At 37.0% G+C, this 27,601-nt stretch overlaps 2 protein-coding genes across 5 annotated transcripts in view; one reads left to right on the top strand and one right to left on the bottom strand.

Annotated features, from left to right (window-relative positions):
- Nucleotides 1-9,388, top strand: part of GLMN (glomulin, FKBP associated protein) — a 40,936-nt gene extending 31,548 nt beyond the window's left edge. For all 4 annotated transcript variants that reach the window (XM_037045482.1, XM_037045483.1, XM_037045485.1 and 1 more), the window contains 3 exons: nt 7,986-8,109; nt 8,842-8,924; nt 9,032-9,388. In XM_037045482.1, the coding sequence (XP_036901377.1) occupies nt 7,986-8,109; nt 8,842-8,924; nt 9,032-9,148 (324 nt within the window). In that variant the 3' untranslated portion in view covers nt 9,149-9,388. The remainder of the gene's footprint in view (nt 1-7,985; nt 8,110-8,841; nt 8,925-9,031) is intronic.
- Nucleotides 9,389-9,464: 76 nt separating this feature from the next.
- Nucleotides 9,465-27,601, bottom strand: part of BTBD8 (BTB domain containing 8) — a 147,307-nt gene continuing 129,170 nt past the window's right edge. The window contains exons 18-22 of the mRNA XM_037045479.1: nt 22,514-22,620; nt 12,870-12,963; nt 11,151-11,319; nt 10,645-10,723; nt 9,465-9,836 (exon numbers count right to left, since the gene is read on the bottom strand). Coding sequence (XP_036901374.1) covers nt 9,705-9,836; nt 10,645-10,723; nt 11,151-11,319; nt 12,870-12,963; nt 22,514-22,620 — 581 coding nt within the window. The 3' untranslated portion in view covers nt 9,465-9,704. The remainder of the gene's footprint in view (nt 9,837-10,644; nt 10,724-11,150; nt 11,320-12,869; nt 12,964-22,513; nt 22,621-27,601) is intronic.

Raw genomic sequence — 27,601 nt, 5'->3', positions numbered from 1 at the left:
AAATAAATAAATAAATAAATAAATAATCTTTTTTTTTTAGAGCTGAAAATCAATTCAGAAAGTTGTATAGGAAAATTAAATAAGAACCAGAGTCTTTCAATACAAAATAAAGTGATTCATAATTGAATAATAATACATTTTTTTCCTGTTATCTTGGGTTTCTATCAGATGACTTATTTTTTCATAAGTCATTCTGTTGCTCATCCTATTATTTCATACCTCTATTTCTCCACATAAGTTATAGACATCTCCCATGCTTCATTTTCATAGAACTTTCATAGAACTTTCCTTGAACTTTGAACCTGCATTTCTACTAGTAAAACCAACTTAGTTTTTCTGCCTAATGTTCTCTGTCATTTGGCAGGTATCTTTAAATGTGGGTTAGTTGTTTTGAATTATAATAATATTCTAATACTAATTGTATCTCTTACCACTGTACTTTCTATTTATATCCGTTCCTATCCGCCTGCTCACACCCGTTCTTTTACTTAAGTCGTGATTGTAATATGTAGAATAAAAGCAAAATCAAGGGAAGCAATGTGAGATTGTAAAGGCCACAAGTATCAGGACTTTTTAAAAAACTGTATTATGTAATGTATGAATATATGCTTTTTATTTGGGGAAAATCTATAAATATCTGGCATATATACACATTATAATTCTATATAATCTATTTTGGGTTCTGTTTCTTTCTCCAAGATTACAACATGCTGCTTATGTGTCATTTGCAGAACCAAATGACTTATTGACAAACTTTACTTAATATTCAAGGGATAGAAGTTCTATATTATTACTTCATAAATAAAAGCCATACAGATTAGCAGAAAGGGATAAACTGGGTGTTACGCATTTTCTTTTTATTTGTTCATTTATACGGTTGACTATGTCCTTTGCAAGGTCCCTGTTTGTTCTGGTAATAAATTTCATTGTGGTGTGGAACTACCTAGCCTTCCTTTTGTGAGAGAGTGTTGCAGTAAATTTTGGAGTATAAACTTTAGAACTGAAAAAATTCAGAACTGTTTCATCAGTGAGACCACTTGTATTGAAAGCAAGCATTTGTGAACATTTCAAATTTTTATCCTTGTAACTGTTTTTTAAAGTACTAAGTTCCTTTTTGTAGATATTCAAGATAAATTTTAAAATTACTTTCTTTGTAGTTTTTTAAAAAGCTCTAGTAACCTTAATGTTAGTTGTGAAGCTACAACTGTCTATAAAAAAATATAACACTGTCTATAAAATTGTCAAGTTTTGTAATCAAATTATTTTGATAACCTTTGTATTTTCAAAATGAATTTTATTAAGGGGGATATTTTTTCCTCAGATACAAAACTTTCATCCAGCATCTATAAAATTGCATTCAAAATCTTTTTATTGAATTTATTAGGGTGACGTTGGTCAATAAAATTATATAGGTTTCAGTGTATAATTTTATAACGCATCATCTGTACACTGTATTGTGTGCTCACCGCCCCAAGTCAAGTCTCCTTTCATCACCATTTATCCCCTCTAAACCCTCCCTTTCCCCTCTGGTAATCATACTGCTGTCTGCATCTATGAGGGTGTTTTGTTTTGTTTTGTTTTTTGCTTAACCCTTTCAGCTTTCTTCATCCAGCCTTACAACTTGCCTCCCCTCTGACAGGCTGTCAATCTTTTCTCTACCTATGAGTCTGTTTCTATTATATTTGTTAAGTTTATTTTGTTCATTAGATTCCACTTATGAGTGAAGTCATATAGTACTCATTTTTTTCTGACTGGCTCATTTCACTTAGCATAATGCTCTCTAGGTCCATCCATACTGTTGCAAAGCATAAGATTTTCTTCTTTTTTATGACTGAGCATATTTCATTGTATAAGCATACCACAGCCTTTTATCCACGCATCTACTAATGGACACTTGGGCTGCTTCCGAATCATGGTGATTGTAAATAATGGAGCATTGAACACAGGGGTGCATCTATTCTTTTAAATTAGTGTTTTAGGTTTCTTTAGATGTATTCCCAGATCAAAATCTTTTTTATTAGAAGAAAAATAATAAAAAGAATAAAAATACAAAACCATGTTCAAGTTGAACTGGTGGTCTGAAGCTTTAAATAGTGGCAATATTCATAAATGTATTGACTCTCTAATTAGTAAACATTGACTTTGAGCCACATTTTAGAAAGAAGGTGTAAGACTTTAAGGTTAGAATTATGTAAAATACAATTTCATCAAAACTAAACGTCCGATGAAAATGATAGACTAACATATTGTAAGTATTGCCAATACTGAATTGGAGATAAACTGTGGGTCTTTAAAACTTAAAGTGGGAATTTTGTTTATTTTTAGAGCGAGGGGAAGGGAGGGAGAAAGAGAGGAAGAGAAACATTAATGTGTGGTTGCCTCTTGCACGCCCCCTACTAGGGACCTGGCCCACAACCCAGGCGTGTGCCCTGACTGGGGATCAAACCAGGGACCCTTTGGTTCCCAGGCCCATGCTCAATCCACTGAGCCACACCAGCCAGGGCTAAAGTGGGAATTTTTGACAGGAGTGACAAGTGACAGCAGAAGTCTAGCAGTTATCTTTTTGTCAGAAACACTACCAAAGTTGTTTGAAATCATTGTAATTTTGGAAAGCACTGGTTTTTAAGGAAATCCCTGTAGATCTTATATATTGCAAAGGTGATGAAAATTGTTAATTTTAAAAGTTCATTGAGTAGCCAGTCACTCTTAAAATTTTTCAGTGATCAGATCTAAGCATGACCACTGTATCATATCAGAGTTCATTTATTGTTCCTTTGGAAAGTTCTAGGTAGTACATGTGAACTCAGGAATAATATATTTTTCTAATAGAAAAGCAATTATCATTTGGCAAATATTTTCAAAAACTGAGTAGGAAAGTTGACATATATGTCTGATTTTCTAGTATGCATAAGAAATGATATTTGAAACTACAGGGAAACCTGATATTTCCATATGTTAAACTTATCCATGGGTTGCAAAAGACTTTATTATTATACAGGTTGGGCTTAAATGTAATTGCTTTAAGTACTATATGTTCCTGGCATTAAATAATAGAATATTAATAATGAATATAGTCTGAACATAATAAAATTAGATATATTGTTACATCTCATTTCTCATAAACTTGTAATCATTACTTTCTAAAGGAGAAATTTAAAACATTTGAGAAAAATGTTTGATAACCGATATGTTTGCTTTTTAAAATCCTGTATCAGTGAGTAAATAGGTTAAACTTGGCTGAAGGGAATTGATGAAGTTTATTTCTTCATTTACACCAAAGATTGAATGTAAAGCACTAAGTTTATCATCTTTTGGGGAATAAGATTCCAGTGAGTTTCTGTAACCAAGTAAATGAATGGGTGAAAGAGAAAATTTCAATTTAGAGCAATTTTTAAAAAAGGAAACTTTTTCCTGTTCTTAACAGGTATGGTTTTTTAAATATTTTCTTCCAAAGAGAAGACACTTTTAATTTGATGAAATCCAGTGTATCAACTTTATTGTTTTTTATGTTTATACTATTTAGGTTGTGAAATCTTTGCTGAACCCAAGGTCACAAAAACATTTTTTAACAGTATTTTATTTCCTTTTTTTGTTTTGAATTTTATTTTTCAATTACAGTTTACATTCACTATTATCTTGTATTAGTTTCAGATGTACAGCGTAATGGTTAGACAATCACGTAATTAATAAAGTGTTCCCCCTGATGTTTCCAGTATACATAGTTATTACAATATTTTTAGAAGCATTTATTTATTTATTTATTTATTTATTTATTTATTTTTTAGCGAGATGGGAAGGGAGGTAGAGAGGGAGAGAAATATCAACATGTGGTTTTTCTCTTGCGCGCCCCCTACTGGGGACCTGGCCCTCAGCCCAGGCATGTTTTCTGACTGGGAATCGAGTCAGTAACCATTTGGTTTGCAGGCACCCAATCCACTGAACCACATTATCCAGGGCTCAGTACTTTACCTTTTTTAAGTGAATGCAGTAAATATTCACATTTGACAAAACTGGGTGTGAGTAAAAGGGTGTTTTCTCTGTACTCTATTTTGTTTGAATGTGTTTTGACTGGTAGGTGGTCATCTACCAGTGTAGCCTTGAAAGCCTTCAGCAATACTGGTTAGTAATAGCGTATTGTGCCTGTAAGCTTAGAGGTAAAGGGGAAGAAGAAGATGAAAGGGTGCGGGGCAATAGAGAAAGGTGAAAGACCTGAGATAGGGATGAACAGAGAGCTGAGAGCAGTGGCTCCGTGCAGTAGAGCAACACGCTCAATACCCTGTGCCACAGCACTGGTTGACGAAGTGCCTGCCACACTACCACATACCCCGTGTTTTCCGTGAGAAGACAAGAAAACTTTCTATCATGGAGATGAGAGTTTAAAAACAAATTTTAAAACATTTTTAAAAGTATACAGTTAAAACAGGTTCCTTGTTTAAAAATCAAGTTAAATAAAGCAAAAAGAAAAGTCACAATCAAAATCCCACCATCCATTGTTGATATGTTAGTGTATGTCCTAGGCTTTATGCCAGCACATCTGTATATACTATTTTCTTTTTTAACAATAAGATCACACTATAGGAATCACACTGTTTGTAACCTTTTTCTAGTTTTTTTTATTATTTAGTTACAGTTTTCCCACTTTTTCCCCTCATTGTTCTCCCCCCACCCACAGCCAATCCCACCCTATTGTCCATGCCCATGAGTCCTCTATGTAACCTTTTTTTCACTCACCAACATGTACCAAAGAACAATATTTTAATGGCTATGTAGTTTTCCATTGTGTAGATGTATATCACAATGTTTACTTAACCAATGTATTGTGAAATATTTTCATTACTTCCAGTTTTTCACTAAACATCTTTGTAAATGTCTCTGCTATGGAATCTTACAACATACATTTTTTAAAAGATCTTACTTATTTTTAGAGAGGTGGGGAGGAAGGAGATAGAGAAAGAAACATAATGTGCAAGAGAAACTGTAATCGGTTGCCACTCTCAAACCCCCAACTGGGGACCTGGCCTGCAACCCAGGCCTGTGCCCCAACTGGGAATCAAACCGAGGTCATGTGGTTCACAGGCCCGCACTCAATCCACTGAGCCACACCAGCCAGGGCTCTTTCAGCTTTTTCTTATCTAGGAAACTCTTTATCCGTCCTTTGATTTTAAATGATAGCTTTGCTGGGTAATCTTGGTTTAGATCTGTGTTTTTCATCAATTTGAGCATTTCTTGCCACTCTCTTCTGGCTTGCAAAGTTCCTGTTGAGAAACTAGCTGACAGTCTTATGGGATCTCCCTTGTAGGTAATTTTTCTCTTGCTAGGTAACTTCTTTTCTCTTGCTGCTTTTAAGATTCTCTGTCTTCAGCCTTTTTGTATTTTATTTATAATGTGTCTTGGTTTGGGCCTCTTTGGGTCATCTTGTTTGGGACTCTGCACTTTCTGGACTTGTATGTGTATGTCCTTCACCAGGTTATAGAAGTTTTCTGTGATGATTTTTCACATAGGTTTTCGATTCCTTGCTGTCTTTTCACCTTTTGGTAACCCCATGATGTGAGTGGTGGTATGCCAGAAGTTGTCCCAGGGGATCCTTATAGTATCTTCTTTGGGGGTGGAGAGGGGCAGATTCTATTTTAGTTTTGCTGTTCTGATGGGGTGTGCTGTAGTTCCTTATCTTCCAAATGACTGATTTGATATTCTGCTTCATGTACGCCACTGTTGATTCCCTGTAATGTATTCATTTCAGTTAGTGTATCCTTCATTTCTGACTAGAGCTTTTTTATGGTTTCTAGTTCTGTTTTTAGGTTTCCTATCTCTCTGTTGATCTCACCAAGTTCATCTGTTCTTCCCCTAAATTCCCTGAGCATCCTTACAACCAGTGTTTTGAACTCTATATCCGATAGATGACAAGGCTCCATTCAGTGTAGTTCTTTTTCTGTAGTTCTTTTCATTTGGGACACATTTCTTTGTCTCCTCACTTCGGCCGCCTCCCTGTGTTTGTTTCTATATATTACGTAGAGCTGCTCTATCTCCTGGGCTTGATAGAAGGGCCTTATGTAGTAGGTGTCCTGTAGGATCTAGTGTCACAGCCTCCCCAGTCACCCAAGCTGGGCACTTCAGGTTTGCCCCCTTCGTGGGCTATGTACACCCTTCTGTTGTAGTTGAGCCTTGACTGCTGTTGGCATGTCAGTGGGAGCAATTTAACCCAGGCCAATCAGCTGCAAGGGCTGTGACCACCATGGAGGATCAGCTGTGCAGGGGTCTACCCCATGGAGTAGGACCTCAGCAAGATTCAGGTGCCTGCTGAGTCTGCCCCTTGAGTGTGTCACTTGTGGAGGTGGCTCTGGGGAGTCACAAGAGATGCAGACCAAGGCCAGTGGCTAACTGTGTTCTGCCCTGGGCCACCCAACATGAGCTATAAAGCAATTTGCAGATAGCTGCTGCTTGCACTGGGTTTGGAGGTGCCCAGGAGATGTCGAGCTCCTAAACCAAGTTGCTATCACTGGGGCCACTTAGCAATAGGTTTGAGGCATGCTGAGGCCGGATGCTGCTTGTTTGATTTTAGGAAAATCTGAAGCATGGGCCAAGACAGGCAGTTAGTATGCAAAAGCTACTGGAAACAGTTTGTGTGGGTCCACAAATTAGGTGGAGTGGGGTTTCCGAATCACCAGCGCAGGGCAAACTAATAGTCACGTTTATATGGTGCCTACCTGTCCACTCTCTAGGGGAGGGACTCAGAAAAGGAACAGTAGTCTCTGCCTACACTTTGGAGAGAAGGCTGCCCCCTCGCTCTCATCATGATGCCAGACACTCAGTTTCTCCCTGCATGTCCCTCGTGCCTTTAGAGCTCCTGGCGCAGTATTGGGGCTCAGAGTGAGTCCAAATTCATGTGCTAGCCCTTTAAGAGAAACACCTGGAGCTCCAGCAGCCCTCCCATCTCAGCCACAATCCCTGCTGATTTTTGTAGCAAGATGTAATGGGGACTTCTCTCCTGGCACTGGACGCCTGGGCTGGGGGCCTGCTTTTGGGATGGGAACCCTCACTACTCGGGGTAGCTCTACAGCCAAGGAATCCCTCCTGACTTTAAACCACCGCAGGTGGGTGTGGGACCAGTGCACTCCTAATTTCGTACCAGTCTCCATGTGGTTTCTTTATAACCTTAGTTGTAGGACTTCTGTTCAGCTAGATTACAGTCAGTTCTGAATGGTGGTTCTATAGCTTGGTTGTAATTTTGATGTGGTTGTGGAAGGAATCTCAAGTACCACATTACCTACACCAACATCTTGACGAGAATTTCCTAAGTTTCCTCTTTTTTACCTAAGATAGTTTCCTTTGTAAAGAGTACCTGGAAACTTAGTAATAACATTGAACTTTATCCTTTTTTAAAAAAAAAATTAAGACTGTATGACTCCCCTCCTTTGGTACTATGGGAAGAAATACTCTTGAAATAAAAATGTCTAATATGTATGACCAAATAAACCTAAGCTGTCCCAGGCAGTTAAAATCTCCATTTACATTTATCACCAAGAAAGTCCATTTATCAGCTTTGTGTTCGAAAAGTTTCCATCAAAAAGGAAGGAAAAGAATCCTCTAGAACTAGATCTGTGAGAAGGGTTATCATGAAAAGATCAAGAGTTGAAGGGATATGTAAGGTAGAGTCATTGTGGGAATGTAGGGAAAGAGAAGTATCATAGACCATGTGTATTATCCTCAAATAATTTTCTCCTGCAAGCTACAGATCTCAAAATGAGGAGCTACCAAAATGGCACAGCAGTGAGTGTAGCGACCAAAGTAAATTTTTGTTTGGTTTGGTGTTCACATAATATAACTAGATGTAGCAGTGAGTATACTGTTAAATAGTAAAGTCTACCTTACAAGGCAAGGATCCTGTCTTAATTCTTGTTTCTCCAGCTCTTAAACCCATGTTCAATAACAGGCAATCAATAAATGTTGTACCAAATAACTAATTTTTTCATTAATCCTTCTAACAGACTGGATTATGGACAGAACTTGGAAAAATTGAGAATAATTACTTAAAGCCACTCCATACAGGACTTAATATGTCAAAAGCACATTATGAAGCAGAAATTAAAAATAGCCAAGAAAATAGCCAAGGTTGGTAATATGCAATTTCATTTTTGCTTAGGTCTAAATATCAGTCAAATTTTAAAACTATTCAGAATAAAGAACTTTTTTTATTTTGTACTTATCTAACAGCAAACAAGGAACTATGACAGTAGTCATTTATAATGTAAATTATTCTTAGGTCTGTAAGCCAGTTAACACTGAAATTGGATTAACAAAGACTTAAAACATATTCTGGTTTAAAAATCTCAAGTCCTAATTAGGAATCTAAGTATTACAGGTATTTCCGTTTGGATCATTGTGTTCCTATGGTATTGTTTGGTCCACCCTCAAGTAAATCTGTGCAAATTATGAAAAAGAATCTTAGGTCCAGAATTACTTTTTAAAGTCAGTAGTTCTACAATAATTTTGTGATCTTTTCCATATAGCTGTGGTAATATTTCTATAGGCATTACTAGAAATTCTTTTTTAGTGTAATGTGTATAATTCTGATTACACCCTGAAGAAAAACTGTACATGCCAAAAAGATGCTAGCTCATTAAAGAAACATTAATTCACATGTTACAGAATTTTGATATTTTTATTTGCTAATAGCTTGATTTAAGCATACCCTGAGCTATTAAACACTAAGACAAGTTTATATGAATAATGGACATATTTTTTAAGGGAATGATGAAAGTTGCTTTTAAATTTATTTTTGAAATCTGAGAGTTGTTTTAATGGTTAAGCGTGACATGTGACTTTTTTTCCCTTCTTTTTCAGAACTCCAGAATTCTAAAGACTTTTGTTCTGTAACTGTAGGTGGAGAAGAGATCCCTAATATGCCTCCTGAAATGCAGCTAAAGGTAGAGATGAAATTTTCCGAAGCTACGCACACCTGAAGTATTTTATTTTTTGCTTTGTTTCATTTTGAAATGCAGGCTTAATAACACTAATTTTCTGGGCTTTGCAGGTCCTGCATTCAGCACTTTACACATTTGATTTGATTGAAAGTGTTCTGGCTCGAGTAGAAGAACTCATCGAAATAAAAACGAAGTCTACCTCTGGAGAAAATACTGGGATAAAGTGAAAGCTCCATTTCCTAAATAAAAGTTAGTAAAATACTGTATTTTCCAATATGATTTAATGCCTTTACAAAAAATTTTCTGTAAAACACCAATATAAAAATAAATGTAGCTTTTCTTATCGGTTTCTGTAATGACACATTATGTATGAGTAAGTATTCTTTGGTTTTAAAAAGATAACCTGATAAATAATGCCCATATATGATAAATACTACCATTAAAATTCAATACAAATTAACAATTTTGTCATAAAATGTAGTTTGTCTTTATTCATTCATATAGCTTAATGAGTTTATTAAAATACTGATACATTTTTTGTTCCAGTTAGATGCTATGTTATAGTTAGAACTCCTAGTATTTTAAATTGTGTATCACACCTTTTTTTCCTAAATATTGTTAAAGGAATTATTCAACAAAACTTCTGAAAATAAAATCACTTTTAATTGTATGTATTTTATTATTTTAAATTTTAAAAAGCTTTAAACTATATATTTGAACATTATAATTCAACCAGTCTACTTATTTTAATATTCTTCCCAAAGAACTTTTATAATTGATACTCTAATTTGGGTTAAATGAATCACTGAGATTTATCTTTTGAAGAGTTTTCCAAACAGGACTGTGCTCAATGATGTAAGCTTTAGTTGCTATCATTCTGTAGCAGATGTTCTCTATGTATGGTTTGGAAGTGATCTGGAAAAAGATAAAAACATGCAATGTTATTTATAGAAGTAAGGTCTTTTTACAGAGTCAAATAAAAAAATCCAAACTTTTGCCCTGGCCAGGTGGCTCCTTTTGTTGGAGCATCGTCCATTATACCAAAGGTTGTGGGTTTGAGTCTCAGTCAGGGCACATACCTACGTTTTCAGGTTCAAGCCCCAGTCAGCACACATATAGGAGGCAACCAGTTGATGTTTCCCCCTCTCATTCCCCCTTCCTCTCTCTAAAATCAATAAAAACATATCCTTGGGCAAGGATTTAAAAAACACCTAACTTTCAATTACAAGAATTTCAAACATGAAAGCCAAAAAATAGAATTCTGTAAGGATTGCTTTAATGGGGACCTATTCCAAAGTTGAATAAGAAACATGTAGTGGCCTCGGGAAGTCGGGTGCACAGGAAGGTAAGCATGAAAAGAAAGTGGACAGCTGGTGGAGGCCTTCCATAAAATTGTATGTTTGCACTTGTGACAGCTGATGGCTACAACTTGACTGATATTTATACTTTAGAATTTGAAGTAAGATTTAAGTAACCAATAGGGCCAACATAGTGTTTATATGGCCAAATGCTCTTTTAGCCGAAATGAGTCATTCTGTTAGTGGCTACCAGAAGTAAATGGAGAAGACTTGAGAGGCTGAGTTCAGGTTTGGGGGAGAGTTACGGTACGTGCTGAAACAGCAGCTTCTCTCAGGGCAGAACATTTGTCAGCCCTGCTCAAGAAGGTACGCATTTTGGAGTGTGTGAGTATGTATGTGTGTGTCATTTCCCATAAGTGACTCACCTTAGCTATAGTGCACATAAGATTAACAGCATTTACTGTGTTGTGTACTGGAAGTATCCGTAATTTACTACCCAGGAATCTGAAAAATACAATTCATAAGTTAAAATACATCATATGACTTACTAATGTCTTCTATCTTAAGTAAGTGAATAAAGAGACAAACCTCTTATTGCTTGTTGTTGTTGTTGTTGTTGTTGTTTTTAAATTCACTCATGCCCTGGCTTATTTCACAGAGGAATTGATACAGTTTTGTAGTCAGAACTTAAATGAATAAAAGTGTTCCCTTTTAGTTTGGTCTTGCAGGAATCCCAGAAATCAGCATGAACTTTGAAATTGTCATGCTGATTCACAGAATAGCCATCTGGCCTACACTTTATTAAACGTGACAAGTTAACATTATAAAGGTTGTCGTTTGGGAAAATATAACTCATCTGCCTAAAAAGAATTAAGAACTGAAGTAAAGACAATGTCATTTAAGAAAAATAAATCCTAGTGCTCTTCCCTACCTCTGCTGAATCCTGAACATCAGTTTCCATTCCTCAAACCCATGGAAGGCTGCTGATAGAATCAAAAAACTGTTTTGGTGAATGTTAATAAACTTCTCAATTTTGGCTAGAAATATTTCTTCAGCCGACATAAAGCATTCTTTAGCATCCATCAATAAAAATGCAACTCCTAGGAAAGATAAATGTAATATAAAACATCACTTCATCATAAAAATCAAAATTTTTATAAACTCACTAAAATCAAAAAAAGTAGATGTAAGTATAGCATAGCTTTAGGTTTCCAGGCCCTAAACCTATAAGGAGTAGAAATTAACAAAATTCTTACACAACAAAATAATTTAGGTCTTTGAAGTGCTCTGTATAAAAGGATGATTTATTCTAAATATTTAAGGGGGAAAAAACTTTGTTGGTCAATAACCATTTTCTTTTTCAGACTAAGGCACAATGAAAGTAAATGCCTTATTTTATGTAAAAGCTAACTTTCCATGTTACAATTTTTAAAAGCTGGAAATCAACTAAACAAAGGTAGTCTTAAGCAAGCCTTTATTTCTTGAAAAAAACCTTTGTACTACTAGAACACAAACTATTATATAAATTAATACACTCAGTAAGCAGATACCTAGAATCATAGTATCAGGCAAATAAGAATTGTCCAGAAGGGAAACCTGGTCTAATTAGCTCTTTAAAAGATGATAAAGTTAGTTCTTTAAAAGATATAATCTATCCCTGAATCCATTGAGCGCCGGCCTGTGAAGCAAAGGGTCGCTGCTTTGATTCCCAGTCGGCACATGCCTGGGTTGCAGGCCAGGATCCCAGTGGAGGGTGTGCATGAGAGGCAACCACACACTGATGTTTCTCTCCTCTTCCTCCTTCCCCTCCCCTCTAAAAAGTAAATAAATAAAATCTTTTTTTAAAAAAGATATAATCTAAGGAAGTTGACTGTGATTATATGCTAACTAAGGAACTTGGGCAATTTATATAACCTCTCTGAACATAAGTCACCTCATCTGTAAATGGAAATATTCTTAAATAGGTTTGCTGAAAGGATTAAAGATTAGATAATGTCTATAAAGTGGTGAAGGCATGTAGTGGGTGGGTATTCACCAAAAATATTTTACTTTTCCCTAGAGGGCTCCATTCAACCAGGGATGATGAGTCTGAGGTTGGAGTGACTACTTTCAGCCTGTAGGTTTGTTTGTAAAAGCTTTCAAAAGCGCCTCTTCCAAAACCTCTGCTAGCATCAACCCCCCTAAAAAATACTTCATCTCCACCCCTTATCACTCGTATATCCTAATCTAATACCTTCCCACACTTTGCCCATGACTAATAGTTGTGTGGTATTATAATTCAAGGAACACTTAGCTCCCTATTTGGTTCTTTTGGTTAGTATTTGTTTATATTATATTCAGCAAACTCTTGTACAAAATCATAAAAAACACTCCCATTGTTTGTGTATGGATTTTGACCAATATTGTGTAGCCAGCTTCTTTGTTAATATAGATAATACTTTAATATAAGTGTTAATTATCAGGGAGATGGCTTTGTTCTATTTTCATATTAGTTCCGAAGCAATAACCAAGTTTTACACATGTAACTGTTTCTCAAACAAAAAGAGTAGCTTAGCTTATTACTTGGTTAATAAACCACCAAATTCTTAGAACTTATACCCACATATTTTATAAAAAATTTAAATCAAGGCAGTTAGCAAATATACTGTACCAGTACAAGAAAATATAATTGATCCACTTTCCACTGTATTTGAATACCGAACCTTGTGGCTTTGATTTTCTAGGGCAGTTGCAACTTCACAACTCTTAAAAAAAATTCAGAAATACAAACTTAAGGCATGCTTAGAATGTTTTTTACTAAAACTAATATATTAAAATAAGTTTAAGAGCTTATTTTATAACGAAACCTCTTAAAGATTTGATCAAGAGACACTAAATGTTCTCTCTATGGAGGAAAAAAAATATTTAGTTCTGCCCAGACACATTTATTGCAGTTTTAGAAATGAACTGTGTACTATATAGTTATGTTACTTAGGGACAGAAATCAAGGACATAATGAAGAATTAAATTATAAAAACTGCAGCAAATGCAAACTAAAAAAACAACAACAACTTAGAGATGGATCCTGACATGCATTAACGTATAAACAGGAATGTGGGTGGTGGTGTCTTTTTCAGATGGTGGACAGAACTGTGAAGCGCCAGACATAGAATGCCACAAAGAGACAACCAATTCTCAAATTCATCTGTTTACTTTACAGTTACTTTTAGTATACTTTTAAAATGTCTGAAGCCTTAGATGAGTCTGAAAACATGTATGAAAACAGCAATCAAACTTTTGATTTAAGTACTAACCATTTCAAAACTCACTTCTGATTCTACCAAGTAATTAGATCATAATACCCAAGATACTAAAATATAAGTGGTTAATAGTGTTTCCTGATTGGTCAAAACTCAAGCTTGTTTTTCTCCAAGTACATAAAAAATCCCTTAGGTATATTTTTTCCTCAGATCATGTATATTTTAAGCACACCAGCTGGAATTAGGTATAAAATATATGTGTGCTTCCTTTCTTTCCTAAAAGGAGTATTTTGTGACATTCAAACAGATCCTTACCTAGAGTTCAACTATGACACTTCAATGAGTTTCTTTTGCTGTTTTAAAATTATACATTGCTTCCAGCGATGGCAGACAAAGTAATTTAGGCCAACACTCCTGCTGAAGGCAACTGGAAAGATAGACTTTTTAAAATCTGCTTGAATGCATTAGAGAGCTAGCAGGATAAAAAATTATAGGACCAAGATCAATGCAGAAATTTAAAGAGACGAGACCAGCATTTAGGCCATTTTTTCCCTGAGGGCATCTATCTGCCAATTCAGGAAAAGAAAGATGAGAGGCTGAACACAGCCTTTGACAAAAGTAGAACAGCTCTCACAGGGACTGCAGCCTAGCTTCAAATAATTTCAACCCTTGAAGTATTAAGTTGATACTGTATTACTAGTGCTCCCAAGCACCTTGCAGAAGCACGCTCTCGAGCAAGCTTTCTCCATCAGGTCTCCTCATTTGAACTACAGAACACAATGATTCTTGTGACTATTTTCTCAATTCTCCTATAGTAGTACCATTCTAGATGCATAGGAAACAAGTTCATTTTTACACACAATAGACACCTTAGGGCTTGGGTTGCTGGAATAACAAAAGCACAGAACACCCAGTTAAATTGGAATTTCAGATAACATAATTTTTAGCATAAGTATGTCCCATGCAATATTTGGGAGGTACTTACAATAACACTGTTCATCTGAAACTCAAATTTGACTCAGTGTCCAGTATTTTACCTGGCAACCTTAGGGCTTTCAAGGTTTACTTCTGATGCAGGGTCAAGACTTCTCTAGAGGAATACAACACTCTTTTAGGACTTCCACCAAGATGGAGGCATAGGTGGAAACACTGTGCCTTCTCCCACAACCAAGTATGAATACAACAAAGGTTTGGAGAACAAAGACACAACCAAAAAACAGAAAATTGAATTATACGGAAGTCTGACAATGACGAACCGTTCAATGGGGACGGCAAGAGGGGTGGAGCCAGCAGCGGAGCTGGGTCGGGCAGGACATATCCCCAGACCTAGGCGCGCAAGTGGCCCAGACCCAGTCAGGGTGTGGGGCAGACTGACCGTGGTCGCACATTCGTGCACAGTGAGACAGACCACGCAGGCCCCAGGGGGCGAGGGCTGAGGGCGGTGGCACACTCTCGTGCAGTGGGACGAAACACGAGGGCCCCGGTGATGGTGGCTGCTGCCACACCTGTGGGGGCCGAGGTGGGAGGCAGCAGACGGGACGCCATTGCTCCTCGTTGACCCCACCCCCACATACAACGTCACAACCCAGCGACTTAGTTGCCCTGCTCTAGTGAACACCTAGGGCTCTGATCCTACTACATAACAGGCACGAACAGCCCAAAAGATGGTGCAAGAAGAACTCCAAGTCCCAGAGCTGATAACTCCAAGCGACCGAGAAATTGCCAGCCTCTCAGAAGCACAGTTCAAGACACTGTTTATCAGGATGCTCACAGAACTGGTAGATTATAGTCACAAATTAGAGGAACATAGTCACAAATTAGAGGAACATATGAAGGCTAAACTAATTGAAATGAAGGGAGATGCACAGGAAACCAATAGTGATGGAAAGGAAACTGGGACTCAAATCAATGGAATGGACCAGAAGGAAGAACAAAACATCCCACCAGAAAGGAATGAAGAAATGAGAATTCAAAAAAATGAGGAGAGGCTTAGGAACCTCCAGGACATCTTTAAACGTTCCAACATCCGGATTATAGGGGTACCAGAAGGGGGAAAGAAACAGCCACGAGTGGAAAACTTATTTGAACAAATAATAAAGGAGAACTTCCCCAGTCTGGCAAAGGAAATAGACTTCCAGGAAATCCAGGAAGCTCAGAGAGTCCCAAAGAAGTTGGACCCAAGAAGGAACACACCAAGGCACATCATAATTACATTAGCCAAGACTAAAATGAAGGAGAGAATCCTAGAAGCAGCAAGGGATAAGGGGACAGTCACCTACAAAGGAGTACCCATCAGACTGTCAGCGGATTTCTCAAAAGAGACCTTACAGGCAAGAAGGGGCTGGAAAGAAGTATTCCAAGTCATGAAATCCAAAGACCTACAGCCAAGATTGCTTTATCCAGCAAAACTTTCATTTAGAATGGAAGGACAGATAAAGTGCTTCTCAGATAAGGTCAAGTTCAAGGAGTTCATCATCACCAAGCCCTTATTATATGAAATGCTAAAGGGACTTATATAAGAAAAAGAAGATGAAAAATATGAACAGTGAAAGGACAGCAAACTCACAGTTATTAACAACCACACCTAAAACAAAAGCAAACCAAGAGGACAGCTAGATTAGGAGTGGAACCATAGAAATGAAGAACACATGGAGGGTTAGCAACGGGGGTGTAGGAGGAGGAGAAGGGGGGAGAAGGCACAGAAAATAGCATAGATGGTAGGTAGAAAATAGATAGGGGGGAGGGCAAGAATAGTGGGGGAAATATAGAATCTAAAGAACTTGAGACATGGGCATAAACTAAGGGGGGGAGAATGGTGGGGGAGGGAGTGTGTGGGGGGAAGGGAATGAAGGGGGGAATAGAACAACTGTAATGGTATAATCAATAAAATATATTTTTTAAAAACACTCTTTTTGGTCTCAGATTATTTCTAGAAACAATTTTGCAAATATAAATTCCAACACAATAAAAAGGAATCAGACATACCAAGAGACAAGATTACATGAAAGAGAACCATCAGAAGCATTAGGAAGTATAAACAGACACAGGGAGTACATATAGTGAAGTTATAAGATACAGACCTTAAAATAGCTGTTTACTGTGTTCACAAAAGACAAAGTTGAGAATTTTGACAAAGAACCAGAAACTATATATAAAGGTGTGTTGTGACAGAAGTGAAAGGGTCAGGAAAGCTGCATAAAATTTGAGTCAGAATTTGAAAGTGGAAAGCAGCGCTCTGACTGGGGTGGCTCAATGGGCTGGGTGGTGTTGGCATGCAAGAGGCAACCAATCGATGTTTCTGTCATACAATGTTTTTCTCCCTCCTTCTCTTCCCCTCTCTAAAAATAAATAAAAATCTTAAAATATTTTTTAAAAAGTAAAAAGCACATTATTAAGCAGACAAATGAAGGAAGAAGACAAATATGAGAACAGCCTGGACAGAAAGTAACACAGGCAAAGGCATTCAGAGCTGAAAGTATGATTCTTATATGGTAAGTATGTAAAGTGTATACATGAGGTGTATGTTTAAACTGGGGACAGTGTTAGAGTAACTGCCTTCAGACTGTGAGGACTCATGTATGCCATACTAAGGAATTTCAACACTATCCTATTGGGAGGGCCAACTAAAAGAATTGTAGAGCCAACTCAAAGAAAATAATAAAAGAAAATAGTGAAGACAAAATTAGCCCTGGCTGTGTGGCTCAGTGGATTGAGCGCAGGCCTGCAAACTGAAGGGTGGCTAGTTGAATTCCCAGTCAGGGCACATGCCTGGGTTGCAGGCCAGGTACCCAGTAGGGAACATGTGAAAGGCAACCACACATTGATGTTTCTGTCCTTCTCTCCTTCCTGTCCCCTCTCTCTAAAAATAAATACATAAAACCATTCTTTAAAAAATATAAAATTAGAACTTAATTAAGAGAAAACATGTAAGTTGAATAGTTAATTTTTCAGAATAACCAGGAGCTAAGACTAGATTTACGAAAACACAGTGGTGTGCCAAAAAGTAGGCTTACAGTTGTTTGGAAAAAGACATGCAGGTTATGGTTATTACAATAGCTTTATTAACTCAAAAGAATGTCACAATGGCACAGTAAACCTACTTTTGCCTACCCCTGTATGTTTCATGGAATATTACCCCCTTAAGATCTTGAAAGATGTTCCTTATTCAAATAAGTTTGGGAAACACTGAGTACTATTTTGTCTCCTTTGGGGAAATTAAAGGCTCTGAAGAGTAGTGTAGTAAAAGACTTATAAAACTTTTTATACCATCATTCCAAATAAAATTTATTGCAATACTTATTTCTAAAATGTAACGCCTATTAATATTGTTTAGACTAGTGTTGTGCATAGGAAATCTATTCAAAGAAAGGAAATAAACAAAGGGTAGTTAGTAACTGATACAGAGTTTATTGGAAAATTAAAAGAATGCCAATAAGAAATTTTTATCACAGAAATGGCAGTTTCAACTTAATAAATTTAATCACCTCTATGAAATGGGTAAAGTTTTGAAAAATATAATTTATGAAAATAGACTCACAACATACAAAACCTAATAGAACAAAACCCCCCAAAACCACTATTTTCTACATTTCTTAAAATATTACCAGCACAGAAAATTTATAGGAAAACTCTTTTAATCCTTTAAAGTAGAAATAATTTTCATACTACACAAACTACCTAGATATAAACAAAAGGGATTTAAAAAAGAAAAAGAAACTCCCCACCACTTACAAAAGTAGCATAAAAAGAGAAAACCACAGCCCAATCTTTCAAAAATGACTCAAAAATAAAATCTTAGCAAAGCAAATTCTAAGACAATATAAAAGGAAAGTCAACAGTGACCAATGAGTTGAATGAAAAATGCAAAGATTAATCACTTGGGTTCTTCTCAACAGATAAAACACAATGCATTTGAAAAACTACACTTATTTCTGATTCAGAGAAAAAATGCCATAGATTAGGCTTAGATGAATATTAACATAATATTTTATAGCAACAGGTAATATCATAAATAATAAAACATTGAAGGTATTCCCATTAAAATGAGAAACACTGTTTTGTATGCTCTGTACACAGAAAAAGCTAATGAAATGAAAATAAGAGATGGAGCTGTCAGAAAATCTTATCAATTACAAATTATCATTACTTACTTTGAAAATTCAATAGAATCAACCAATAATATACTATAAAAATTCAGTGAAGTAACAAAATATAAAATAACTTACAACAAATTGAAGAGTTTCCTTATATTCATAGATTGAAAACCTGGGGAAAACAGTACTTCATAATGGCAACAAAACATCACTATCTAAGTACTTAAAAAAATATGAACAAGACTTCTGGCCAAGATGGAGGCATAGGTAAATACACTTTGCCTCCTTGCACAACCAAAAGAGGGACAACAACAAATTTAAAAACAAAAAATAACCAGAACTGCCAGAAAATCAAATTATACGACAGTCTGACAACCAAGCAGTTAAGGAAGAAACATTCATCCAGACTGGTAGGAGGGGCAGAGATGGGCAGCTGGGATGGAGAGGATTCCCCACAAGGTGGGAGAACACAGGTGGGTGAGCCACTGGCTGGCAGAGCTGGCAGTCCTACATTTGCATGCAGATAAACCAGGAGAAACAACTAGGGAGCAAGACAGACCACACAATCCAGGGTTCCACTGCAGGGAAATAAAACCTCAAAACCTCTGACTAAAACAACCTGTGGGGGTTGAGGCAGCAGAAGAAACTCCCAGCCTCACAGGAGAGTTCTTTGGAGAGACTCACAGGGTCCTAGACAGTACACAAACTTCACCCCCACACACACACATTATCAGCAGCAGAAGGGCCCAATCTGCTTGTGGGCATCGGGGGAAGTGACTGAAAGATGGAGGAGAGTGGAGCAAGCAGCATTGTTCCCTCTCAGACCTCTACCCCACTGACAGCACCACAATGCGGGGGATGTTCACCTAAGGCTCCACCCCTTACTAAGTAACAGGCACACTGAGACAAAAAAACATGAACACATCAAATGAAAGAACAGATCAAAGTTTCAGAAAAAATACAACTAAGTGACAGAGACAGCCAATCTATCAGATGCACAGTTCAAAACACTGGTAATCAGGATGCTCTCAGAAATGGTTAAGTATGGTCAAAAAATAGAGGAAGAAGTGAAGGCTATGAAAAGCAAATTAATGGAAAATGTATTGGGAACCAACAGTGAAGGGAAGGAAACTGGGACTCAAATCACTAATTTGGACCGGAAGGAAGAAATAAACATTCAATCAGAACAGAATGAAGAAACAAGAATTTAAAAAAGTGAGGAGAGGCTTAGGAACCTTTGGGACAACTTAAATGTTCCAATATCCAAATCATAGGGGTGCCAGAAGGAGAAGTAGAAGAGCAATAAATTGAAAACTTACTTGAAAAAATAATAAAGGAGAACTTCCCCAATCTAGCAAAGGCAATAGACTTCCAGGAAGTCCAGGAAGCTCAGAGAGTACTAAAGGAGTTGGATCCAAGGAAGCATACACCAAGCCACATCATAATTACATTACCCAAGATTAATGAAAAGGAGAGAATCTTAAAAGCAGCTGGAGAAAAGGAGACCAACAAAGGAGTTCCCAGAAGACTGTCAGCTGATTTCTCAAAAGAAATCTTGCAGGCAAGAAGGGGCTGGAAAGAAGTATTTGTAGTCATGAAAGGCAAGGACCTACATCCCAGATTACTCTATCCACCAAAGCTATCACTTAGAATGGAAGGGCAGATAAAGTGCTTCCCAGATAAGGTCAAGTTAAAGGAATTCATCATCACCAAGCCCTTATTATACGAAATGTTAAAGGGGCTTATCTAAGAAAAAGAATAAGATAAAAAAAAGAATAAAATGACAATTTACTACTATCAACAACCAAACCTAAAAAACAAAAACAAAACAAAACAAAAATGAACTAAGCAAACAACTAGATCAGGAATAGATTCACAGAAATGGGAATCACATGGAGGTTATCAGTGGGGAGGGGGTGGGGGAAGAATGGGTGAAGAGGTACAGGGAATAAGAAGCATAAATGGTAGATAGAACATAGACAGGGGAGGTTAAGAACAGTCTGAGAAATGGAGAAGCCAAAGAACTTACATGTACAACCCATGGACATGAACTAAGGTGGAGGAATGATGGTGTGTAGGGGTGTACAGGGTAGAGAGGAACAAAGGTGAGAAAAAAATGTGACAACTGTAATTAGCATATTCAATAAAATATATTTTAAAAAATAGGAACAATATGAAGAAAAAATAAAGACCTGAAAAATAAATACAGTGATATAGGCAGGGGTGTGAAACTCATTTTCACCAGGGTGGCATCAGCCTCATGGTTGCCTTCAAAGGGCTGAATGTAATTTCAACTCCTGATAAAGTATGTGGTCACAGAATGGGAAAAATAAAAATTTCCCTAATTTAATAAGTTAGTTCAATTCAAAGCAAGGGTAATGAAACTTTTATGAACTTCCACACTACATAAACTGCTAGGATATAAACAGAAGGTATTTTTTAAAAAAGACTAAACAAAGTTTGACTAATTTTTTCGGCAGAAGGCCAGCTTGTAAATATTTTAGGCTTTTCAAGATGCATATGACCTGTCACATTTTTTTTCTTCCTTTCTCCCTACCTGCCTCCCCTTCAACTTCCATTTCCTGCCCTCTTTCCCTCCCTCCTTCCTTTCTTTTCTCTTTCCCTCCCTTTCTCTCTGGCTCTTTCTCTCTCTCTCTCTCTTTTTTTTGTAAGCCTTTAAAAATGTAAAAACCATCCTTAACTCACTGGCTGGGCAAAAATTTGCTATAGGCCAAAAATTTGCTATGGGCAAAAATTTGCCAGGCCGCAGGCCATAGTTTGTTGATTTTCTGATCTGGAAGAGGAAATGTTTTAAAAAACATGTAGTAAAAAAAGAACATACCTTACTAGGTTTTAAAATATATCACAAAACTATAATGAATTGAAAAGTGTGGCAATGATTCAATATTTACTACACAAATCAAACTAACATAACAGAATCAGACTCAAGACTATATAATACATATTTGTATTTGAGCATGTGCACATATGTATAACATATTTATCTACGCTTTAGATAGAAATTTTTTTAGAAGAATAAGAGCTATTTAACAAATCTCAAAAGGAAAGGATTAAAGAGATAAATACTGACATGAAAGATAGAACTGATGAAATTACCTAGACTGTAGGCTAAAAACAAAATAAAGGTAAAAGAGAGCTCGAAATGCATAGAGCATATTGTGAGACAATCTAACACACATACAATTCTTAAGAGGGGCAGGAGTGGGGGAATCAGACAGCAGCAATATTAAAGATGATGAATAAAAACTTGATAAATGCCAATTCACAGATTCATGAAACCTCACAAGAAAAAAATCATACTTTATAGAATGTCAATATCTGACAAGCAGTCAGAGAGGGAAGATAAGTAATCATCAAGAAAGTGACAATTAATCTGACTGCTTCTCCCAATGCCACAAAGACTAGGCATATCAGTTTATGTTTATCTCTCAAAAAATCTTAAATAGCCCTGGCTGGTACCGCTCAGTGAATTGAGTGCAGGCCTGAAAACCAAAGGATTAAGGTTTGATTCCCAGTCAGGGCACATGCCTGGGTTGCAGGCCAGTTCCCAGCAGGGGATGCATGAGAGGCAATCATACGCTGATGTTTCTCTCCCTCTCTCCTTCCCTTCCCCTCCAAAGATAAATAAAATATTTTTTAAAAATCTTAAATAATATTTATGTGCACATTTTACTGTTTCTGGAATTTTTTAACATCTCTATTAGAACAGGCTTAGAGAGAAAAAAAATAATTTCAGAAAATTTCCAACCCTCAAATATTTAGAGAAGTTAGGGTGTTGAAAACAATGCAGTAAAGTTTATAACTTAATCTTTTAAGTACATTTAACTTACATAATTGCTGATCCACACAACTTTAGATAATCAAGCTAAGGATCTTTTAAAATACTGTCCTATCGTTTTTAATGTTTTAATTAAAGATCAAAGGCCCAAATACTTCTTTACCTTAAGAGATGAGCTAATAATGATGGTGGTTGTCCATTTTCCTTTTTCTTTCTCAGCACTTTCAGCCATCTGTCTTTGAATCAATCCAGCTTCTAATGTGACACAATCTAAGAAAAATAAGAGCAAACAGAATACACAAATTTTTTTTGCTTGATAAATGAGTAAATTAAGGATACAAATAAAACTAGGGTAATAGAGACATTCTAAAAAACTGAAAGTCAAAATCTGACACTGAAAAAGGATGTGTCTTACTATACATTAGGCTTTTTGATCAATACTTTGCTTCCTATTAATAATTACTAAAAGCAATGGTTCCTACTTCAGAGAACTATAAAGACAGACCTATGTCAAGAACTGTGAATCTTCTGCTTACAAACTAGCTAGCTCACCTACTTGAAAGCTAGTCAGTTTCATGGATATGACAAAAGACATAAGGCTCTTGGATTAGAGAGAAATGCCAGTTTTTCACTCACAGCAATAGGACTATCATGATTTTTTTGTTGCAGTTTCCAAATTCCACTTCCCACTGGGTGATGGGACAAGGCCCCTTAGCAGCACAAACAGTGGTTGTGTTAAAGGAAAAGAACCCTGAGCACAGGAAACCCCAACCTTTTATAATGGCCTGCAACAATAGCTGCTCTCAGCTCTAGAGAGAAATTCTATCTCTATACAAACATCCTTTAACAGATAGTTCTGGGGTGGGGCTAGGATGTTTGCATTTCTAACAAGCACATTGATGATATTACTGATGCTGGTCTGGGGACCACATTTTAAAAATCACTGCACTGAGAGAAGGAAGAACTTTTTAGGCAACAATAATGACAACTTTGGCAACCAGATAAGAGAAAATAGTGTCATAAGAGAATTTCAAAAAGTTTGATACACTAAAGCTTAAGGTATACATGTCAGAGATGAGTGGGGAGAAAAGATAAAAATTACTGCAAAATTAGTAGCATAAAATAGAATTTCATTGTGATCTAAACTAGGCACTTTCTTTTTTTTTAATATATTATTAATATAATGGTATTGATTATACCATTACAGTTGTTCTATTCCCCCCCTTCAATCCCTTCCACCCACACCCTCCCTCCCCCACCATTCTGCCCCCCTTAGTTTATAACCACGTGTCTCAAGTTCTTTAGATTCTATATTTCCCCCACTATTCTCGCCCTCCCCCCTATCTATTTTCTACCTACCATCTATGTTCTTTTCTGTGCCTTCTCCCCCCTTCTCCCCCTCCCCCCCCTGTTGCTAACCCTCCATGTGTTCTTCATTTCTATGGTTCCACTCCTGATCTAGCTGTCCTCTTGGTTTGCTTTGGTTTTAGGTGTGGTTGTTAATAGCTGTGTGTTTGCTGTCCTTTAACTGTTAACATTTTTCATCTTTTTCTTATATAAGTCCCTTTAGCATTTCATATAATAAGGGCTTGGTAATGATGAACTCCTTGAACTTGACCTTATCTGAGAAGCACTTTATCTGTCCTTCCATTCTAAATGAAAGCTTTTCTGGATAGAGCAATCTTGGCTGTAGGTCTTTAGATTTCATGACTTGGAATACTTCTTTCCAGCCCCTTCTTGCCTGTAAGGTCTCTTTTGAGAAATCCGCTGACAGTCTGATGGGTACTCCTTTGTAGGTGACTGTCCCCTTATCCCTTGCTGCTTCTAGGATTCTCTCCTTCATTTTGGTCTTGGCTAATGTAATTATGATGTGCCTTGGTGTGTTCCTTCTTGGGTCCAACTTCTTTGGCACTCTCTGAGCTTCCTGGATTTCCTGGAAGTCTATTTCCTTTGCCAGACTGGGGAAGTTCTCCTTTATTATTTGTTCAAATAAGTTTTCCACTCGTGGCTGTTTCTTTCCCCCTTCTGGTACCCCTATAATTCGGATGTTGGAACGTTTAAAGATGTCCTGGAGGTTCCTAAGCCTCTCCTCATTTTTTTGAATTCTCATTTCTTCATTCCTTTCTGGTGGGATGTTTTGTTCTTCCTTCTGGTCCATTCCATTGATTTGAGTCCCCGTTTCCTTTCCATCACTATTGGTTTCCTGTGCATCTCCCTTCATTTCAATTAGTTTAGCCTTCATATGTTCCTCTAATTTGTGACTATAATCTACCAGTTCTGTGAGCATCCTGATAAATAGTGTCCTGATTTGTGCTTCTGAGAGGCTGGCAATTTCTCGGTCACTTAGAGTTATTGGCTCTTGGACTCTGAGTTCTTCTTGTGCCATCTTTCGGGTTGTTCGTGCCTGTTCCATAGCAGGATCAGAGCCCTAAAATGTTCACTAGAACAGGGCAACTCAGTCGCTGGGTTGTGACGCTGTATGTGGGGGCGGGGTCAAAGAGCGACTATGGTGTCCTGTCCGCCGCCTGCTGCCACGGCCCTCACCGGTGCCGCAGTTGCTGCCGTCACCTGGCCCACGCGTTTCGTCCCACTGCTCTCCAGTGTGCCACCGCCGTCAGCCCTCGCCCCCTGGGGCCTGCGTGATCTGTCTCACTGTGCGCGAATATGCGCCCGAGGTCTGCCCCGAACCTCAACTGGTTCTCGTCTGCCTGCGCGCCTGGGTCAGGGGCCCTTTCCTGCCCGACCCTGCTCGCTGCTGGCTCCGCCCCTCTTACCGTCCCCGTTGAACCGTTAGATGTAGTCGGACTTCCGTATAATTCAATTTTCTGTCCTTTGGTTGTGTCTTTGTTCTCCAAACCTTTGTTTTATTCAAACTTGGTTGTGGGAGAAGGCACAGTGTTTCCACCTATGCCTCCATCTTGGCGGAAGTCACTAGGCACTTTCTTGATCTTTACTGAGACTGAACAGTCTTAAGCCATGTTTCTACCTCTGTGAAATGCATGTCTTTTGTGTACTTTTCTACCAGATTTTCTTTTTGAATTCATTTGTAGGATTTCTTTATATATTCTAGGTATTAATCTGTATCAGCTATGAGTTTTTTTCTCCCATTTGGACTTGTCTTTTTGCCATCTTTATGGTGATAGTTAATAAATACAACTTAAACTTTTCAATATTGTCAAATTTATCAATCTTTATTACTACTTTTTGTTTCTTATTCAAGAATCCTTAACTACTCCAAAGTCACAGATAGTCTCATTCTCTTCCACTATCTTCTAATGTTTTAGTTTGGCCTTTTCAATTTAAGTCTTTAATCCATCCAAACTTTTGTATAAAATCTGAAGTAGAAAATAAATTTTATTTTTTAAAATATGGCTGTCTACTTGCCCCAACATGATTTATTCAGTATTCCTTTTTCCCACTGGTCATTTGCAATGCCACCTTAGTCCTATATTATTTCCATATATGCATAGGTCTGTTTCTTGGTTCTCTATTCCATTCCATTGGTCAGTTTAATTATTGCTATTAAATAATTACATTAAGTGTGAATGGATAAAATGTTCCAGTCCAAGAAAAATCCAACCATATGCTGCCTTTATATTCAAGGATAAAAGTATATGGAAAGTAATAAAACAAAAAAGATACACCATGCAAAAAGTAATCATGAGAGAGACAGAGTGGCTATAGTTAATGAAAAGCAAAATAAACTCTAAAAAATATCACTACAAAAATATATGCTTTATAGTGATAAAACGGCCAGGAATATATATCAGGAATATATAATAATTATAAATGTATATTCAGTTAACAGCAACCCAAAATATGAGGGGAATTAAAGAGGATCAGAACATACTAAAATTGTGTATTTATTCTTACACACTTAAATTTCAGTGACCTTCAGAGTACTCTCCATTTAATTCATGACGCCTATCAACACATTTTTTCTACTGCTCAAGACAGTTTTTGAACTCTATTTTGATGCCTTTTAGTGCTTCTGCCATTTTTTGTTTAATCTCTTCCACACTGGCAAAATGTTTCCCTTTGAGGACTTTTTCATCTGGGGAAAACAAAAAAAAGTCACTCAGGGCAAGATCAGGTGGATAGGGAAGGTGGGGCACTGGAGTCATGTCATTTTTAGTCAAAAACTGCTGAACACCAGAGTGGTGTGGGCAGGTGCCCTTGTAAATCATCCACCATGAAATTGATGAAGGTGTTGAAAAAGTCCTCAAAAAAGAATTCACTGAAGCCTCTCACTGCCTCTCACAATAACGCCAGCTGGTACACTGATACAGATGGGTTTCTACAACACTCAACTAACAGGAAAAGCCTATACTACAAAGGGCCCGCCTTCCAGAAGATAATTCCATTTTGGGAGTGTATCCCCACTTCTAAATGTATCAAAACACCAGCAGAGGTCTCCAACATTGGAGAACTATAAAGACAGAGTTCCTGTGGTGAGGGTCTAAAATCTGCAGCAATTCTAGCTACTCTCTTACCAGTTGTTTACTCTTTCTGCTACAGAAACCAAAATTAACTCCTGGAAGCTGAAATCAGGCAAAGAAGGCAAAACTAATTTTTGTTATAAAAGTGAAAAAATTATATTTTAAAAAATTATATTTTTAAAAAAATTATATTTTATTGATTATGCTATTACAGTTTTCCCAATTTTTCATTTGTTCCCCCTCCATTCTGTCCCCCAACTCTCCAGCATTCCCTCTTAGTTCACATCCATGGGTTGTACATATAAGTTCTTTGAGTTCTGTTTCCTATACCATTTTTGACCTCTCCTATTTAATTCCTACCAATTATGCTTCTTCTTCCCTGTACCTTCCCCCCCATTCCTCCCTTCCTCCTTCCCACTGAAAAACCTCCATGTGATCTACATTTCTCTGACTCTGTTCCCGTTCCAGTTGTTTGCTTAGTTTTTTTTGTTGTTTTTAATTTTTTTAGTTTTACTTGTTGATAGTTGTAAGTTTGTTGTCATTTTACTGTTCATATTTTTGATCTCCCTTTTCTTAGCTAAGTCCCTTTAACATGTCATATAATAATAACTTAGTGATGACAAACTCTTTAAACTTGACCTTATCTGGGAAGCACTTTATCTGCCCTTCCATTCTAAATGAAAGCTTTGCTAGTAGAGCAATCTTGGATGTAGGTCCTTTCCTTTCATGACTACAAATACTTCCTTCCAGCTCCTTCTTGTCTGCAAGGTTTCTTTTGAGAAATCAGCTGACAGTCTTATGGGAACTGCTTT

The sequence above is a fragment of the Sturnira hondurensis genome, unplaced genomic scaffold (genome assembly GCF_014824575.4).
Source record: "Sturnira hondurensis isolate 20B ecotype Veracruz unplaced genomic scaffold, ASM1482457v3 Scaffold0004322, whole genome shotgun sequence".
Taxonomy (NCBI): Eukaryota; Metazoa; Chordata; class Mammalia; order Chiroptera; family Phyllostomidae; genus Sturnira; species Sturnira hondurensis.
The sequence above is the reverse complement of the archived record's forward strand: the minus strand, read 5'-3'. Positions and strand labels throughout refer to the sequence as shown.